This window comes from Melozone crissalis, unplaced genomic scaffold (genome assembly GCF_028551555.1).
Source record: "Melozone crissalis strain CALT ecotype California unplaced genomic scaffold, PUWL_Pcris_2 ptg000018l_1, whole genome shotgun sequence".
NCBI lineage: Eukaryota > Metazoa > Chordata > Aves > Passeriformes > Passerellidae > Melozone > Melozone crissalis.
This window is the reverse complement of record NW_026535796.1, coordinates 10,461,065-10,478,857: the sequence shown is the minus strand read 5'-3', so window position 1 is coordinate 10,478,857 and position 17,793 is coordinate 10,461,065. Positions and strand designations below refer to the sequence as shown.

The window sequence follows — 17,793 nt, the reverse complement described above, 5'->3', positions numbered from 1 at the left end:
TGGGGGTCTCCTCCTCCAGCCAGGGAGCAGGATGGTGGGCTTGTGGAGGAGTGAGGGGCTTCTGCTCAGCAAGCCCTGGACATGTTGGTCCCAGCTCATCGTCAGCAAAGAGGGAACTGAGACTCCTGGCCAGGAGATGATCTGGCTGCTGGTGCGGCTTGCGCTGTGTGTTACACCTGGGACAGGGCAACTTGGTATCCCAGGGGAGGGCTGGATGTGGAGCAGAGGGTGCTAGAGGGGATGTCATGGGTGCCTGAGCCGGCTCATCCCAACTGCTCTTGGGCTGGGGGGGGGAATACACAGAGCTTCAGGCTCATGCAAAACAGAGTCCATTGATATTTATACAGCAGAGGGTTAACGTGCTGGTGGCATGGGTGGGAAGTTTCTTTAGTGGTGAATAACATGGCAAGAAGTGTGTTCATGTTTCCTGTGAAGGCTTTTAAACAAGGCCAACATACTGAAGGATGTAAGAGGCTTGAGAGAAGGAATACAAGTGGATGAGGAAGGTGTTGGAGATATTGGACTAGCTCTTTAGTGCCTCTGCAGTGTGTGCTCTGTCCTGGCTACAGGCTAAATGAGAAGCAGTGTGGCTGCACACTTAGCCCATTCTCAGCCCATGATGATTTGTGCACACTAAGATGTGACTCGGGCTCTGGCACTCACCAGTGGCCAGCCCTGTGTACCACATGGATGAAGGTGCACAGTGTCAGCTCCTTTCGCCTCACACGGTCCTACAGGAGTGGCACAGCAGGGTTTGCACCTCTGGCACCTGGAGGCCCTGCCAGGGTGGAGGGGCTGAGGCTCTTGCTTTCACACTGTGATCACACCACCCTGGGAAAGGCTGGCTTGCAGCCTCACATCACTTCTGGGCAGGTTTCATGTTTAATCTGGGAGGTTTTTTGTGGCCACATGTCCTGCCCCACCCTGCTTTGTGGGGCCTTGGTGTTGGGGCTATGTAAGCAAAGATCTCTCCTAGAAGGATGAGGGCATTGGAGTGGCGCTGCTACATGCCCTTGAGCATGCTGCACTTTGGGGTGACTCCAGAGCAGCTTCTCTGAGCCATCTGCAGGAGGAAGCTCCCTGCACTGGGGATTGCTCCTGTTCTAAAATCCTTCTGCTACAAAGCAGCCGCAGAACACAAGATCTGGGCTCATGCTGTGGAATTTTGGCCCCAAAGAAAAAAGTCCTTTTCACCACAGGGAGCTGCAGGCTCAGTGCTAATAGTTATTGCCTGGACTCTGGAGGGGAGAGAGCCTGGCACATTAATGAAAAGCTATTAATATTAAAAAGCACTTAATCTGTGATTACCCAGAGCTCCACAGAGCAACTATCCAACAGTTAAACAAACATGAAGCTGAGGAAGATTGTGAAAAGTCTCGATAGAGATTAATGACCTGAGCTTAACCATAAAAAGCTGCTGCTGTGTCTGCCTCCTGATGAATATTCTCCAGGCTTCGCTGTGGCCATGAGGAGGGGAGAAATGACAGGGTGGTTTGGAGATGACTGTAACAAGTGAAGTGTGGCTTCTGCTGGGGAAACAGCATCTGCTGGCAGCCGCTAATGAGATGGAGGAGGAAATCAGTCACCTGAGAAAGACTTGTAAAGGGATGTTTTAAAGCCTCAGCCTTCAGTCTCAACATTAGAATCAGCCTAGAACAGGCTGTGCAGAAGGGAACATCTCTGAATTTGGTTTGAGGTTCCAAATCTATTGCCAGGTTGGTTTTTGGTGATGCTGTTGTGGTGATTTAGGGCCATGCAGCATCCAGAAATGGCTTTTGGAACAGGCAGTTCTTATTTTTGTGTGTGTGTGTATGTGTGCTTTTTCCAGTCCCCCTATTTTGAAGTCATAGCCTTGAGGTTCACTGCATAATTTACTGGGCTGGGCATAAAAGTATGCGCATATTAGTCCCAAAACAGATGCAGTTGAAGGAGGTGCAGAGACAGCCCCTCCTTGAGAACCATTACTTACTCCCCACACCAGTGCCTGCCCCTTGTCTCTCCAGCTCTGGCCTTGCTCGGTGCCTGGATCGGCAGCGCAGGGCTGGGTGAGCAGAGCTGGGGAGGGGAGCCCACGGTGCTTTTAGGGGAAAGGCCACGGAATGTGGGAGTGAGCACCCAGCTGGGCTGGCTCTGGGCAACCTGGAGAGAGCCTTTGTGCAGTAAATCTCAGCAAACTAAGTTGTTTGTTCAGGAGGGAGAGGCGAGCAGATGGGGATGTTCTCCACCCAGCTCCATTTTTTAATGCACCGCCAAGGCTGCTTTTCTCCTCTTATCATTTCTCCTTCTCAGTAAGCCTTGAGTGCTTACAGCACGGCTTTGAGCACTCTCCTCCTCTGGCAGGATCCTCTTAGTATCTGCTGGCAGCTGTTTGAAGCAGGGCTGGTGGATCTGGGCTTCATTTCATGCCTTATTTCACCCCAAATGAACACAGCCTGCTCGGGAGCCTGTTTGCAGGAAGGCAGACAGCCCTCTCTCGTGTGCAAGCCATCTCCTTTTCACCTCCCTGTGGCCTTGGCAGGGGTGGTTGTCCCTCATCGATCAAAGCCAGATGTCTGAGCATCTTCTGCCTCACCGATGCTCCTCCTGCACTCGGAGGGTAGAAGATGAGGCAAGAAGAGAAGTAAAGGAGGGGGGAAACCAGCTCCTCCTCAGCTTCTGTCTGTGCTGCATTCCCGTGTCTGCATCTAGAGGGCAGGGCAGGACGCGCTCTGAGCTGGGTCTCTGTGTCATCTGGTCTATGGCCCCATTAGAGCCTCACCAGCCACCATTTCTTCTTCTGGGGATGGAGCCCGTGTTCAAGAGGGAGAGAAAGCAGCGATGCTGTGCGAGCCCCTTCCCATGGCTGCACAGCCCCTTGGTAGCCATGTGGCAATGCTGGAGGTGTCTGAGTGGCTTTTGCCAGGAGGCAGGAGCCAGCCCTTGCCTGATCCTGCACCACAGGGGCAAAGAGGGTTTTGCTGGTGGTTAAGGGGGGCAAAAGCAGGTATCCAGTCCATCCAAGGTGCCCAGGTGGTGGCTGAGGAGTTTGTCTCTCTGCATTTAATTAGCAGCATGGCAGGGCAAAAATCAGGGCTTGGGCCAAGCAGAGGTCTTAAAAGACACACGAAGCACTGAAAATGGAGGTGTTTGTTATTAAGATTTATAATCTCAATTATTTACATCCAGATCCAAGGCTTCTGACCTCCAGCAGCCCCTCCAAAAGTTAATTATTCCCTCATTCAGTGATTTTTTTGTTATTTGTCCCTGCACTCAAGGAAATCAAATGGGAGGGCTGCACAAGGAGAAGGCTGAGCCTCGTATGTGCTTGTCACCAGTCGTCTGCAGTGAGACAAAAATGATTACGGGCTGTCATCATTCGGCCTGGGTATGGGCTGGCTGTCCTCCAGCCACAGATTTTTGGCTAGTCTGAGAGTTTTTGAGAGCTGGAGAGCATCTAAGCTCTTCTCACTAGGAGCAAGCATGCCTGCTTTATAAATATTCCTTAGCTAGCATCTTTATGCCTTGCAATTTTATGGGCAAAATGTGTACTTTTGTCATGCATGGGCTTATTTTTTAAAAGCCCCAGCTCCTGGATCCTTATCCCTAGTTTTCTTTATCCTCATTCTCCTAGCCTTTTCTCCCCCTTTTTTCTCCTCCCTTTTCCCAGCCCCTTTCCCCTGCTCTGACTGCTGCTGGGGTTCTTGTATCTGGGACTGTTCCTGCCCCAGGTTGGGCTTGTTTTGCTTCTGGATACAGAAATATTGTTTGGACCACTTTACATCTCAATGCACCTTGCCCTGCATGGGCAGGAGGGAGGGGTAGAAGCCCCAGACAGTCCAGTCTGAGAAGCAGGAACAATAATGGGTGCACAGAGGTGCTTCCCAAAGTTCCAATTTGAACTTTGTGGGCAGACCAGGAAAAACCAGACTTCTAATTTCAGGTCTAGGCAGGATGGAACCAGAGGAGAAGCAGCATGAAGATTTCATCGCTGTCATGCTGCTGGGCAAAAAGTGCTCCCTGAAGAAGTTTGGTGTTCCAAATGGGTGAATGGGTACCCATCAGTGATGGCTTGTGGCATGTCAACAAGATGGGAATTTCTCAACCAGCTTTGCTGACTTCACAGAGAGGGGATGAAACCCCTGCAGGCATGCACTTATTGCCACTCAGTTGCAGAAACAAACAGAGTCAGTGAGGAAGAGAAGTTTAACTTCAGCTGAAAAGAGGCCTTGACCTGCAAACAACCCAACCCATGTCGTATTTTACGTTCTGTGAGCAGCATCTGGGAAGATGGTGGGTTTGCAAACAAGTGTTTCATCACCCTGCCCGTGAACACGGACATTCCAGATGTCCTTGTCTGGCCTGAAAAGCTCTCTGTGGGAAACAGGCACTCTGAGTTGTGAATCAGTCATTGCTGATTTAGTGAAAGAAACACTGGCCCCTTGGAAGAGCCAGTGAAGAGCCCAGTGCCCATGAAAGAGGTGCCTGTCTCATGTGGAAACCAGCCCAGCTGGCATCTGGTTTTGCCCTGGATAGAGAGCATTTTCCTCTTAACTTTTACATACAAGTCAGAGCAGTTTAAACATAGAAGCCTGAATCATGGTTTTCACTGAAGACAGTCCAGTTAAAACACTTGGCTTTGGTGTTCACTCTGGATGTGACATAGGATGTGTTCATACCTCCAAAGGTCTCTGCTGAGGTTTCTCTGCTTTGGATGCACTCATCCCACACCACACCCAACTTTTGCACATGTGCTAAACTCAGGTCTGCCTTCATAAAAGAACATTCATGTCCCAGATACTCTGAATTAATTGGCTTTGGGGATGTTCTTGAGAGATGCTCAGTGAGGTTGAGTTTTGAGTTTTCCTGGTGCAGCCCTCTCCTACTCTGAGCTCATCCCCTCCATTGCCAAACCTGAATGAGAAGCACCTCCAGAAGAGCTTCCAGAGGCCCATCTCCTTGCAGCTGTGTTCTCCCAAGGCTTTCTCCATGTGTGCAGGTAGGTGAGGCTACCAAGGGTCTTTGCAGCTGACAGCTGTTATTTTTGTAAAATGAGGTGTCTGGGGTCACACAGCATTTACAAAAAGCCAGTGTGCTTGGAATGGATAAATTCTGGGGAATCATTCCTTCCATGGCTACTGGTTTGTAGATCAGTTGCTGACCTTGGGGAGAGAAGAGCTTTGTGATTGAACAGTTTTTCTTGAGCTCTGTGGCCTTTTTTTTTAAACTATCACCATGTTCTTGCTGCTGCTTTGTCTTGGCACAGAGAGCCTGGAAGACCTTTGAGAGCAAAGACATGTTTCATAATTTGAGCACACAGAGGTCTCAGCTTGTCCTCCAGACACGTTCTGGGTCATACCCTGGTCTTAACCAGGCTTTGAGGATGTGCATACATATGAAGGATTGTGATCAGGTGTTGGGTCACTTGGGTAACACTATCCAGGGGCAAGCTGGGTGGAAATTCCAGAGGGATCACCTCCTGTACACATTAAATGCTGAAGGCCTGGGCACGGACCAGTGCCTGTCAGAGGTGTTCACTTTCCAGGGGGCTGCCAACTCAGCCTGGGGTCATGGAGGAAGGGCCACACTGTGGAAGAGTCCAAGGCAGAAGTAAGAAAAGTTCCTCAGAGAAATGAGGTTTGTGCCCAGGGCTATGCTGGAACTGAGTGATCCTAAGCCTGGCTATGAACACAGACTCTCCATCACTGGAGACTGAAGCCCCTGTGTGCCACCATGGTCAGAAGGGACTCCATCCAGAAGAGTTTTCTGGTTTTGGCCCTCTCCCTCAAGCCTCTCTTCACCCTTTTGTCTTTTCATTTTGAAATGCTGCCCTTCCTCCAGGCTCCAGCTTGCAGTGAGCTGCAAACTCTTCTGGAAGCCCACACCAAAGAGTGTGCCTTTGGAGTGGAAGGGATCATTAAAATGCCTTGTTTCTCTTCAAGGCCAGTGTTTATATTGAAAGCAGCCATGTGTGAGTACTTATGTGTGTCCATAAGGAGTTGTTCTGTTCCTACAGGCACTTGTCCAAAGCTGGTGAGTATAAAAGTGAAGTGAATGAAGAGAAGGGTGGGGATGTGGTGTTCACAGTCCTGCAACGTGGCAAGATACCCTGGTCACTCTTCTTAGCACCCTCAGCAGGAGGAAATGGCTGCTCCAGCAAGATTGGTCTGCATGTCTCCTTGCTCGTGCAGCTGAAGAGATGAGTTTTTGTGGTCTCACCAGTCCTTTTTTTAATACTGTTTGGCAGATGGAAGAGGCTGAGAGCAGAGGGCCAGTCCACAACATGGGGTCCCTAATGCAGGCCCACAGATCCAGTCCCACCCCTGCTCCTCGCCTGCCTTCTCCAGCAGACTTCCCTTCAAGGCCAAGCTCTCCTTTCACTTGTCCCTCTTTTTGCTGCTGTTGTGAGCCCCATTTCAGCCCCCTGTACCACATGCCAGCTCCAAGAAATCCCTCATGAGGAACAAGAAAAAGCCGCATCCCAAGGAACTCACTTTTCAGAAACCTGTGTGTTGCCCCTTCACAGGACCCATCATCACTCAGGTAACTGCCTGCAGCCACCTGGGGCACATCAACAGTGGGCAGGGCTGTGCCTGAACAGCACTGACAGCTTCAGCACTGACAGCTTCAGCAGTGACAGCTTCCCTGACATGAGCTGCCTGCCCAGCGATGGCAGCCTGGCTGCCATCCCCTGCCTCTGCCACAGAGAGGGCTCTGTTCACACCTCAGGGCTGGCATCTGGGCTCTGCTCCATGGGCACTGTCATGGAATGGGGCAGCCCTGGTTGTGGGACATCAAAGTCTCACTGGAAAAAGGGAATTGTGTCCTCATCCACTGCTGGGATGGCTTCTCCCAGGGTCCTGTGTGCATCATTGTGTAGCTGATGGTCAAACACAGCATGAAGCAGCTGTCAGCTTATGAGTTTGTGGTGTATCTGCTGAACATGAGGAGTGTCATCAGGACCTGCTGGTGGGTTTGGAGCCTAAGGGCATCAACATCATGTGCCTGAAGCACTCCCTGTCAAGGAAGACAGCATGGAGCTAAACAGTCAGGGTGGCTGTGTTGGTTGGCAGCTGTCCTGTACAGGAAAAGCCAAAAACCTTAATCCCATTTCATGGGCAAATGAGGTGACTGCAGCTGTGGGATGTAGGACAGCACTGGCACAAAGATGTGAAAGTGATGGTAGAGTTCCTGGGTGTTGGTGTCAGCAGGAGCAGAGAAATGGGGAGCTCTTTTAGGGACACAGTGCAGGGGAGTGGGTATGTCCTGGGCAGGATGGGAGCCATGTGCTTTGCTTTGGTGCAATGTGATCTTGGGAAAGCAAAGGGCAGCCAAATACAGGTTTCCCCAGTGATCTTGCCTGAACTTTTACTGTGATCACCACTGGTGCTGAGTAGCATGCTTGTGTTTTGCTAACAGTGTCATCCTTGGAAATAAGGCATAGCATCATCGGGTGTCATAGTGCCTTTCCACTTGATCCTTGTGGGATGCTGAAGAGGAGGCAAGGTGTAAAGTGTAGGAGAATGTCATGAGGAGCATCTTGCATGGATTCACCAGCCTCATCCTTCCAACATGTGGTGATTCTGTGGAGGAGCCTGGCCCAAGAAAGCTGCACCTGAGTCTCTAAAACATTGTGGAGAATCTCCTGTGTGTGACAGGTGTTCCCTCTGTCTGACCTCCCAGGATGGTGGAAGTGTCCTGGGAACAGTGGCCCACACCCCTGGTGCATTCCTCTAGCTCAGGTGGGGGAAATGAGAGAAAGGAGCAATGTCAGATGCTCCATAGGAAAGTGCCCAAGTATGAACAGTGCATCCATTCCTGGCCCCTGCCTAATTACCTCACTAATACCTAATATTCAGAGGCAAACACCTCTTTGAAGGATGTGCCTGGAGTTTCCTTATGCCTTCATTGAGCTTTTCTGCAAGAAACTTGTTCTTTCATCACTCAAACACTTATATAATTCCTTTGGAAACTTCTGTCTTTCCTAATGTTAACTATGGCTTCAAACTTTGTTTTTCTGTTCTTCCGTCTCCTCACTGGGTTTCTTCCTCATGCCATTTAAGTCTGCTGCTTCTTTCTTTTTCTGGGAGAGCTGCCTTCCAGCTTAACCCCTGTGCAAGGCAGCTCCATGGAAAGCCTTCTGCAGGCTTGCAGACTCGACCTTCTGCTCATGCTATTACCACACCTCACCATCCACTCCTGTATCCTACAAACACTCCTGTTGGCCAGTAGTTTGGTCATGGGATTCTTTCTTTGAACTTCATTCTTCCACTATATCAGGCCAACACTTTCCTGTCACAAGGTGATAACCACACCCTTGGAATTCTGAGCAGATCTCTTTTGCTGTGCTGCATGCCTGGACTCCAGGAGGTCCAGGATGCCTTCCTCTCACAGAGCTGAAGAAACTCCCTGTCTGTGGGGAATTTTTAGTGGAGAACTCCCCCGGTTTTGATTCCTCCACCAAGAGCTGAGTTGCTCTCTGGAGGACTGATGGGCCAGCAGAGGCCAGAATGTGTAGCTGCAGCATTTCCAAGGGACATACCCCAAGTGGGATATGTGGGTCCAAGCAGGCCCAGCCTTGCCCATGATAGGGGCTTTTCCAGGCAAATCCCTGAGAGACATCAGCTCCATACCAAGGACTTGCTCATCCTCCAATAGCACCTGCAGCACCCCTTGTGTGGCGCTGAGCTTGGTGAAACAGGAAGCCTGCAGCAAGGGATTTGCCACTATCTCTATAGTGTCTGGGAGGCGCCTGCAAAATATTGTCAGAGCCATGTCTGAATCAGCCTAAAAAGCCCGGCTGGAAGAGGAGGGAGCGCCTGGCCTGGGGGAGGAGAGCAGGAGCTGTTTGGGTCCCTGTCTCCATGGGATCCCCTACACACACGCTCTACATATGCTGTGACAAGGGCTGAGGAATATTTCCAGCCATGTTTCCACCTGCTTCTCCTTCAGATCCATGGAGATATGGGTCTGGGTCATCCCACAGAGGGGATTACCCTTCTTGCTGTCAGCATGGGGCTGCTCCCCCATGCATTGCTGCCTCTGCCCAGCCCCCAGCTGGATTTGAGGCTTGAGGCTGCCTGCAGCAGATCCACAGCTTGTTTTTTTTAAAAAAAACCTGAATTGTGTTGAAATATTTCACACAGGGAAGAGCTACAGGTATTTACTGTGTGAGGGAAATAACTGAGGTTTAAAAAGCGTGCTAGTGCTGGATGGCTTATTAAGGGATTGCTCTTGCCTATGCTGTCGGCAGTGGATATTTGGGGTGCAAGCTCTTTCCTGCCTTCCTTCCTGAAGGGCAGAGTTGCTCCCAAGCCCTTGAAGGCAAATTGAGCCAAGCCCTTGTCCATGGATAAGCCACTGTGTACCCAAGGGGAAATTTTAATTAGAGGCCTTGCAGATGGATGGCTGTGCGCAGGGAGCCTGGGCATCCCACAGAGTTGAAGCCATATCTATTTTGACTGGTTGGTGGCAGGAGAAGGGAGAGGAAGGCTCCCTACTTGGCACTTCTGAGCAAAAACACTTCCCCAGCTCCTCTGGATCCCACGGGTAGAAGATGTTCTCCTCCTCCTCCTCCCCACCCCTCCTTCCCTGGGGGCTGCCCTCTCCTGTTCTCCTGCTGGCCTGGCCTGCCCCAGCCAAGGGAGGTGCACGGCGGACTCTTGCACATCATTGGTCTGAGAAGGTCTCCATGCCCTTAAAGAGAAGGTGGATTTTCTGCTGAGCCACCCGAGAAGCCCTTTTATACCTCCTTACTGAGGCAGCTGCCTGCGGCTCATCTGTCCATCCCGTCCAGCCTGCACGACTCTGATTTCCTCCAGACTTGGGTGAGCCTTTCTGCGTACCTCCTAACGACCCAGCTTGCTCTTAGGGAGTGATGGGGGAGCAGATTTACTTACCCGAGTATTAAGGAGATAAATACCAGGTGGGGGTGGCCTGTGGGAGAAACAGGAGTGCAAATAACGCTTTCTCCATCCTTTGCTTATTGGAGAGGGTCTGTGCATTGGAAAGGTTTGCTCTGTCTCTTCCAGTGAGCTTTTCTCTTTCTGATTTCATGCTTTCCCTTGCCTTGGCCGGTGCTCTCGGCTTGATTGGCGAGGGCAAGTGGAGCCTAGCGCTGACCTCCGCGGGGCCATAGGATTCAGGATCCTTGCCTGCTGTGACTCGGCTGTGCTCGCTACTCACACCCCTTCCTCCCGCTCCCTACCCGGCCCTTGCAGTGCCTTCCTGCCCAAAAACACCCTCGGACAGGCACCCACATCCAAATTTATGCAGAGCAGGTGATTCAAAGCCCATTTCGTGGGCAGTGAGCTGCAGCCTAGCGCTGTCCCCTGGGCTCCCTGGTGTCGCTGTGGCCGGAGCGGGAGCGTGTGCGGGGCAGGCAGGGATGGGTGTCAGAAAACACAGCCCGCGTTCCTGTGTGTGCGGGGCAGGCAGGGATGGGTGTCAGCGTTCCTGTGTGTGTGCGGGGCAGGGATGGGTGTCAGCGAGCACACCCCGCGTTCCTGTATGTGCGGGGTAGGCAGGGATTCCAGCTAACACAGCCCCCGTTCCTGTGTGTGTGCGGGACAGGGATGGATGCCAGCTAACACAGCCCCCGTTCCTGTGTGTGTGCGGGACAGGCAGGGATGGATGCCAGCTAACACAGCCCCCGTTCCTGTGTGTGTGCGGGACAGGCAGGGATGGATGCCAGCTAACACAGCCCCCGTTCCTGTGTGTGCGGGACAGGCAGGGATGGATGCCAGCTAACACAGCCCCCGTTCCTGTGTGTGCGGGACAGGCAGGGATGGATGCCAGCTAACACAGCCCCCGTTCCTGTGTGTGCGGGACAGGCAGGGATGGATGCCAGCTAACACAGCCCCCGTTCCTGTGTGTGCGGGACAGGCAGGGATGGATGCCAGCTAACACAGCCCCCGTTCCTGTGTGTGTGCGGGGCAGGCAGGGATGGATGCCAGCTAACACAGCCCCCGTTCCTGTGTGTGTGCGGGACAGGGATGGATGCCAGCTAACACAGCCCCCGTTCCTGTGTGTGCGGGACAGGCAGGGATGGATGCCAGCTAACACAGCCCCCGTTCCTGTGTGTGTGCGGGACAGGCAGGGATGGATGCCAGCTAACACAGCCCCCGCTCCTGTGTGTGCGGGACAGGCAGGGATGGATGCCAGCTAACACAGCCCCCGTTCCTGTGTGTGCGGGACAGGCAGGGATGGATGCCAGCTAACACAGCCCCCGTTCCTGTGTGTGCGGGACAGGCAGGGATGGATGCCAGCTAACACAGCCCCCGTTCCTGTGTGTGCGGGACAGGCAGGGATGGATGCCAGCTAACACAGCCCCCGTTCCTGTGTGTGCGGGGCAGGGATGGATGCCAGCTAACACAGCCCCCGCTCCTGTGTGTGCGGGACAGGCAGGGATGGATGCCAGCTAACACAGCCCCCGTTCCTGTGTGTGCGGGACAGGCAGGGATGGATGCCAGCTAACACAGCCCCGCTCCCGGGCCGCCCCAGCCGCAGCCCCGCCACCTGCGGCTCCCGCTCCGCGCCGCCGCCGCCTCCCGAGTCACGGGGCTGGCACCGCGGCACGGCGGCCGTCCCAGGAGACAGCTGCAGCTCCTTCTGCGGCTCCCTGGCCATTTTTAGAAGCACTTCCCCCCCCTCCCCCCCTCTCTGAAGTAATGTGATGGGCCCGCACATTTTCCAGGATAAAGTTTCCTTGGCCCTGCAAGCTGTGCCTCCTGCCTCGGGCATGAGCCCCCATTAACACTTCCCCTCCTGACTGAGCCGCCCAGGCTGCGTTTGGGGGCCTTGTCTGCCCTGCAAAGGACAGGCCTAGGAGATGCACGTAGATATGGCTCTGATAGAAAAGTAATATTCTATTTATGTCAAAATCATTTATAGCAAACCAAAGGTGCTCTTCCATCTTTTCCCTAATACACTGTGTTGTATGTGTAAAATTTCCATTTAAAGCAAATGCAAAGGATTGCCTAGGGAATTTTTTGTGCTTGTATCTACTCAACACAACTTCCAGCTGTGCTGAGGTTGCTGCAACAGGTTCCCCTGTCCCACAGAATGAGTGCACACACTGGCAGAGCATCCTCTGAAGTCCTTCCTTGTCACCTGGGGTCATTGCCAGCCCTTTGCAGGCTTTGTGATATTTCTTGTTTATGATGTGAATTAAGGTGGAATGGCAAAGTAAAGCAGCAAACTGAAAATACTCTTTGCCTTTTCTTCCCTCATTGAATGAAATGGTTTTGTGGGGGTCAGACATGAAACATACCTGCAGGAATCACTGCCACAAATCTCTGTTTTTCTGGCTCAACCCCATTTCATCTTTTCCAGAAGTCCCTTGATGCTGTGGTTTGTGTTGCTATGAGGAGATGTTTGCCTCTCGTCTACAAATTGCAGTCTAGTTCCCTATATGATGAAAAATTTGTGAAGTTGGGAAATAAGAACAGACCTGTTCCTCTTTTTATTTTCTAGAGGAGTCTTGCTTTGTTTTTAAACCCACAAAAAAAAAAAAACCAACAACCAAGTGGGTTTAAAATTCACAAAAAGGTGACTGCAAGCATGAATAATTGTAAACTTTTTCTCCTGGTTTGGTTTTCATTTCAGGCTCACAACCACCTAAACCAAGATGTCTGAGTAAGTTCCCATTTTTCTGTCTCTAATACACTGTTGGCATTTTAAAAACTTTTGTTCAATCACCAACTTTTATGCTTGTTAAGATTCTTCTGCTTGTTTCCAGTTAGGATGCTAATTAACTGTCTTTTTTTCCTCTTTCCCCTTTCTCTTCCTTCCTTTCCTTGTCCATCTGCTTTTCCTGAACAGTGAAGAGGTGAGTGTGTTTTGCTGGGGTTTTCCTTTGGCAATGCTTATAGCAGCAGTCCTGGCTTCACCGTTCCTCCCCAGGAAAATCAGCTGCAGAGTGTGTGTGTGGGAAGAAAGGCTCATGGTTATTTTCTTGCTGACTCCTCCTGGTAAACACCTGAAGGAGAAGAAGAATCCCTTTTGAAAGACTTTTTTTTGTCCCCTGGCTTGGAGTTGGATGCTTTTTCCCTCCATTCCTGCTTCCCCAGCCGGCCACGAGATGGTGCTGGGAAGGCAGTGGTCCAGAGCCGCCTCTCCTCCATCATCCCTCCACCATCCCGCCCATGGCCTGGCATCCTCTCCTCCTTCCCCACATCCAGCCCTTCCTTTTCTACCCACTGAGCACTGACAAATCCCTTCCCAAAGGCAGTTCAAGGAGACCTGGATCCTGGAGAGTTGGAGCAGGGTGGAAGTTTCATTTTTAGCAAATTTTCCCTGGCTTCTGGCAAAGCCAGGTGGGGCTGGGGGTGTCTGGAGAAATGCAGGGGAAGATGTGGGAGGATTGTTTGTGGCTTTGTCACTCCACATTTCCTCTTAGCAAATTGCTCCATCCTTCATTTCTGCTTGGCATCTCCCCATATGTCTGCAACACCACAATCTCCAGCTTGTTCTCACTGAGAGAAAAGAGGATGTCAGGGACACACAGAAATGCCACAAAATGGTGCTGATATCCAACATGTTCTTTTGCTCCCCATCAAACCCAGACCTCCCAGAAAAGGCTGGGAGGGCAATCTTTGCTGAGGTACCAGTTTTCAGATGGACAATAAGCCCTGGACTAACAGTCCTCAAGGGATCTGATTATCTGATGGTTAACAGTGTGCTGCATCTCTGAGCTGGGTGCCTTTTATCTGCAGAGCCCTCCAGCCCTGTCAGGAGGGCCTTGACACCATTTACATATGTGAGACATGTCAGGTTTTGTTACATTTCACTCTGCACATCCTCATCCACATCCTCCTCTCAGCAGCACAGACCCACACCCAAGTGCTGCTTTCTCCTCCCCACCCCTCAGCATATCAGATGTGTTTCCCCTGGGCCGGCCCAACTCAGCCATGCCCTGTCTTCTGGGTGAAATGCTCAGGAAACAGCTGAAATGCAGAAGTTGTGGGGTTTTATTGTAAATTGGAGTCCTGTGGCTGCTGGTCCAGCATGGCAAGGACAGAAGGGCAGTCTATGGTTGGGTCTGTCCTCCATCTGTGATGAACCTCTGCTTCAGCATCTCTTGGTCTTTCCAGCTCCAGGAAATTACACAGCCTTCATGTTTTCACCTGCCTGGCTGTCCTTGTCACCAGAGGGTCAGAAGGACATGTGCCCTGGACTGCTCAGAAAGACATGCCACAGCTCCTGAGTGCCCAGGAACATGGGAGTCATTAGCTTGAGCACAAAGTAAAACACATCTGAGTGAAGAGGAAATTAGAGAAAAGGCTAAAAGTCCCAAGAAGCCAAGTTGGAAGCCATATTTTATACATATATTTCCAAGTTCATCACCCTTGTTATCTCTTTCTCTGGGACTTTGTGTGTTTAGCTACCTGAGGTTGGCAAAGCTGGGTTCAGCAGGGAGCCTCTTCCTGGAGTGCTGCTGGTGTGGGGACAAACTGTGTGTCAAGATGGATCTATCTCCCTGGCAGGGCTGCAGGTCCCTGGTGGAGTGTGGCATTGCATGGGGAAGGGCAATGGAAAGGGGAATGGGCACCTGATAACCTTCCTTTCTCTTGTCTTTTCTTCCACTTGCAGAAAAAGAGGAGGGCAGCCACTGCCCGTCGGCAGCACCTGAAGGTACGTGGGTGGCACTGCTGTGGCTGTGGGATGTGTGTCCCAACCTTCCGCCTCCCATCCCAAGCCAGCAGCTCTCAGCACTGGCACTCCTAGAAGAGGCCATGATGTACAGCATAGAGGCCTCCCACCCCACTCCTCACTGGGTCTCCACCTTATCCCTTGCTTGGAAATGGTGGTATTTATGGGAACTCCCCTCTCCATCAGGACTCCCACTCCCCTGATGACCCCCTACCCTCCTTCCTTGCTTCCACCCTGCACTGACGCTTCTCTGCTGCCTTCCAGAGTGCTATGCTCCAGCTTGCTGTCACTGAAATAGAAAAGGAAGCAGCTGCTAAAGAAGTGGAGAAGCAAAACTACCTGGCAGAACATTGCCCTCCTCTGTCACTCCCTGGATCCATGCAGGAACTGCAGGTACAGGCTTCTTTAACCCTTTCAGCGCTGGAGCAGAAAACATTTGACTCCATCAGTCAGCCTGGTGGATCTAGACTGGCCTTCCCATCTTGATCCTCTCCTCACCCCCTGTTACCCTGGAGCCAGATGAACATGCAGCTGGCTTGAGAGGCAGGTGGTGTCTCTCTGCAAACAAAAGGGGTCTGGCTGGCAGGAAAGATGTGTTTTAAATGATTTGTTGAGACAGCATTGGTGTGCAGCCAGTAGCATGGAGATTAGGAGCTGGCTGACAAGCCCCTCTTCACCTCAATCCCCTCTAGCCTTCCGGACTGAGGGCTTTCAGAGCCAGAGTGGTCAGGAGACAGGAATCATGTGTGGGTCCTAGCAGTCAACATCCCTCTTTGCTTTCCTCCCAGGAGCTGTGCAAAAAGCTTCATGCCAAGATAGAGTCAGTGGATGAGGAGAGGTATGACACAGAGGTGAAGCTACAGAAGACTACAAAGGAGGTGAGTTTCCTCTGGAGCCATCCTTCTGGGGAGTCTGCAGCCCATTCCTCATGCCTCCCTGCACTGCTTGGGTCCATCTCATTAAACCCATACCCCCCTCTCTCTCTACCCCTCCTCATTTCATCCCCCCCAGCTGGAAGACCTGAGCCAGAAGCTCTTTGACCTGCGTGGCAAGTTCAAGCGGCCGCCGCTGCGCCGGGTGCGCATGTCGGCTGACGCCATGCTGCGCGCCCTGCTGGGCTCCAAGCACAAGGTCTGCATGGACCTCCGGGCCAACCTGAAGCAAGTGAAGAAGGAGGACACTGAGAAGGTAGCCTTCCCTCTCCCTTTCTTCCCTAACAGGAGTTGCCCCCACCCTTCAGGGCTCACACCTCCCTGTAAGACAGACAGGGTTGAGAATGACTCTTTCTCTATAATGCTCTTCTTCCTGCTCAGTGTTTCCTTCTCTGGCACCCATGATGTTGAAACAGGAGGGTGCAGTTTAAAAAGATGTGTAGCATGGGTGGAACTGGGCTCCTCTAGCTGACATGGGGGTTTCCATGGGTGGGCTGGTGTGGGGCTGGGGCTGGGTGGGTTTTTACCATGGCACCATTCACACCAACACAACCATCCCGCCCCCAGGAGAAGGATCTGCGTGATGTCGGTGACTGGAGGAAGAACATTGAGGAGAAGTCTGGCATGGAGGGCAGAAAGAAGATGTTTGAGGCTGGCGAGTCTTAAGCACCTGTGTCTCCACAGCTGTCCTCCTCTCCCTGCTGTCCCCACTGCCCTGCCGGGCTCAGGGGCACTGACTGGGTGCCCATTTCTCTCTAGTTTTGCAAAGAGCTGCATCATGGCAGCAGTGATGTAAATAAAGCTTCGGTGGGAGAGGTGGGTGTTGCCTGCCTGGGTGGCCAGACCCTGATTCATGCCATGGTACCAGCAGGGACTGCTTCAGTGTGGCAGTCCTGGTGGAATGGGGAGGCTTTGGCAGGGGCTGTGCTGAGGACGTGGGGGACCTCTCTGCTGTTGGTCCCTGTCCAAAGCTGCAGATGCTCATGCCCTTCCCCAATGGCGAAGAGACAAAGAAACACCCCAGGAGGTGTTGCAGAACCTCAGCGCATGATGGCATCAGCAGGAAGCTGTGGGGAAGAGCTGAGAAGGGGGAGAGGGGTGATCTGCAGGGCAGAAGCAGACCCTTTGGCTCTGGTGGGATTTGAGAGGTGCAAAGTCAGGAGAGCCTTGGCAGCACCTGCAGCAGCACCCTGGGGCTGGTACAGGGCAGGGTGCTGTGGTTTAGACATGATGGCTGTCACCAGAGTGGCATGGGGAGCTGGGGGGGACAGTGGGTCACTCCTTTCCCTGCCAAGGTGGGGATGTCCATGCTGCTCACTTTTCTTTTGGGTTAGCCCAGGACTTCCAAATTTTTAGCTGCCGACAAGTAAAATCTTAAATCAGTCTCAGTGGTTTTTGAAAGAGAACAGAACAAAGCCCCAAAATCACCTTCCTTCTGCCCTCTCCCATCCCCCCAAAGCCTCAGCCCATGAAGTTTCCGGCACAGCTCACTTCTGCTGAGCACAGGAAAGCGAAACAGTGGCAGCACTCTGGTGCTGGAGCTGTCTGTGGGGTGCTGTGCCAACCAGGGGAGAAGATGTCAGACTCGGAGGGGTGCCAGGAGGGTGCAGAAGGAGTGACCCAAGTGGGAGATGAATCCCCTGAGGAGAACGAGAGGTGAGGCTTGGGGACGCCACGGCTGCCTTCCAGTCCCAGGATGCTGGGAAGCTGGGAAGCTGGGGGGGCATGGAGGGAAAGGAGGATGTGCAGCCAGGACAATGATGATCCATGAGGCTGGAATAGGTCAGAGGTTCCATCAGGCTTTTGACAAGTTTCTCCAGCTAGGATGGGACTTAGATTTCCTAAAGGTCTCACCCCCTTTCAACTTCAAAGCCCTTGGGAAGGGGTTGATGGAGTGGGAACCCCAGCTCCAGAAGCAGGAAAGCTCAATGACCTGGAGCTGCTCTGCTGCTGAAATCAGCTCCATCTCTAAGACCTCTCTAATGTGGAGATCAGCTGCCTTCTCTCCTTGCTGGGCACATCTGAGTTCTTGCTGCATCCCTCACGTCTCCAGCCGAATTAACCTGGCAATGTTCCAGGCTGGCTGCTGTAAAATTATCTATCTCCCTGTGCCTCTGCTCTGCTTTATTGCCTTATCAGCAGAGACTGTAAAATTTGGGGTCTCTTCACTTGAATACAGAGAACTTTCCATGAGGGCTAAAAGAAGACCACATCTGCAGATAGATAAGCTTGG

The 17,793-nt window shown here is 52.2% G+C and overlaps 2 protein-coding genes across 2 annotated transcripts in view; both read left to right on the top strand.

The window, feature by feature from the left end:
- Positions 1-3,930: 3,930 nt before the first annotated feature.
- Positions 3,931-16,226, top strand: TNNI2 (troponin I2, fast skeletal type). The gene is made up of 7 exons (XM_054275359.1): positions 3,931-4,022; positions 6,417-6,519; positions 14,569-14,610; positions 14,893-15,021; positions 15,417-15,506; positions 15,640-15,816; positions 16,128-16,226. The coding sequence occupies exons 1-7, from the start codon at positions 3,931-3,933 to the stop codon at positions 16,224-16,226; spliced, it is 732 nt and encodes a 243-aa protein (XP_054131334.1).
- Positions 16,227-17,136: 910 nt separating this feature from the next.
- LSP1 (lymphocyte specific protein 1) overlaps positions 17,137-17,793 on the top strand; it is a 47,288-nt gene continuing 46,631 nt past the window's right edge. Inside the window, exon 1 of the mRNA XM_054275677.1 lies at positions 17,137-17,216. Within this exon, the coding sequence (XP_054131652.1) occupies positions 17,137-17,216 (80 nt within the window). The remainder of the gene's footprint in view (positions 17,217-17,793) is intronic.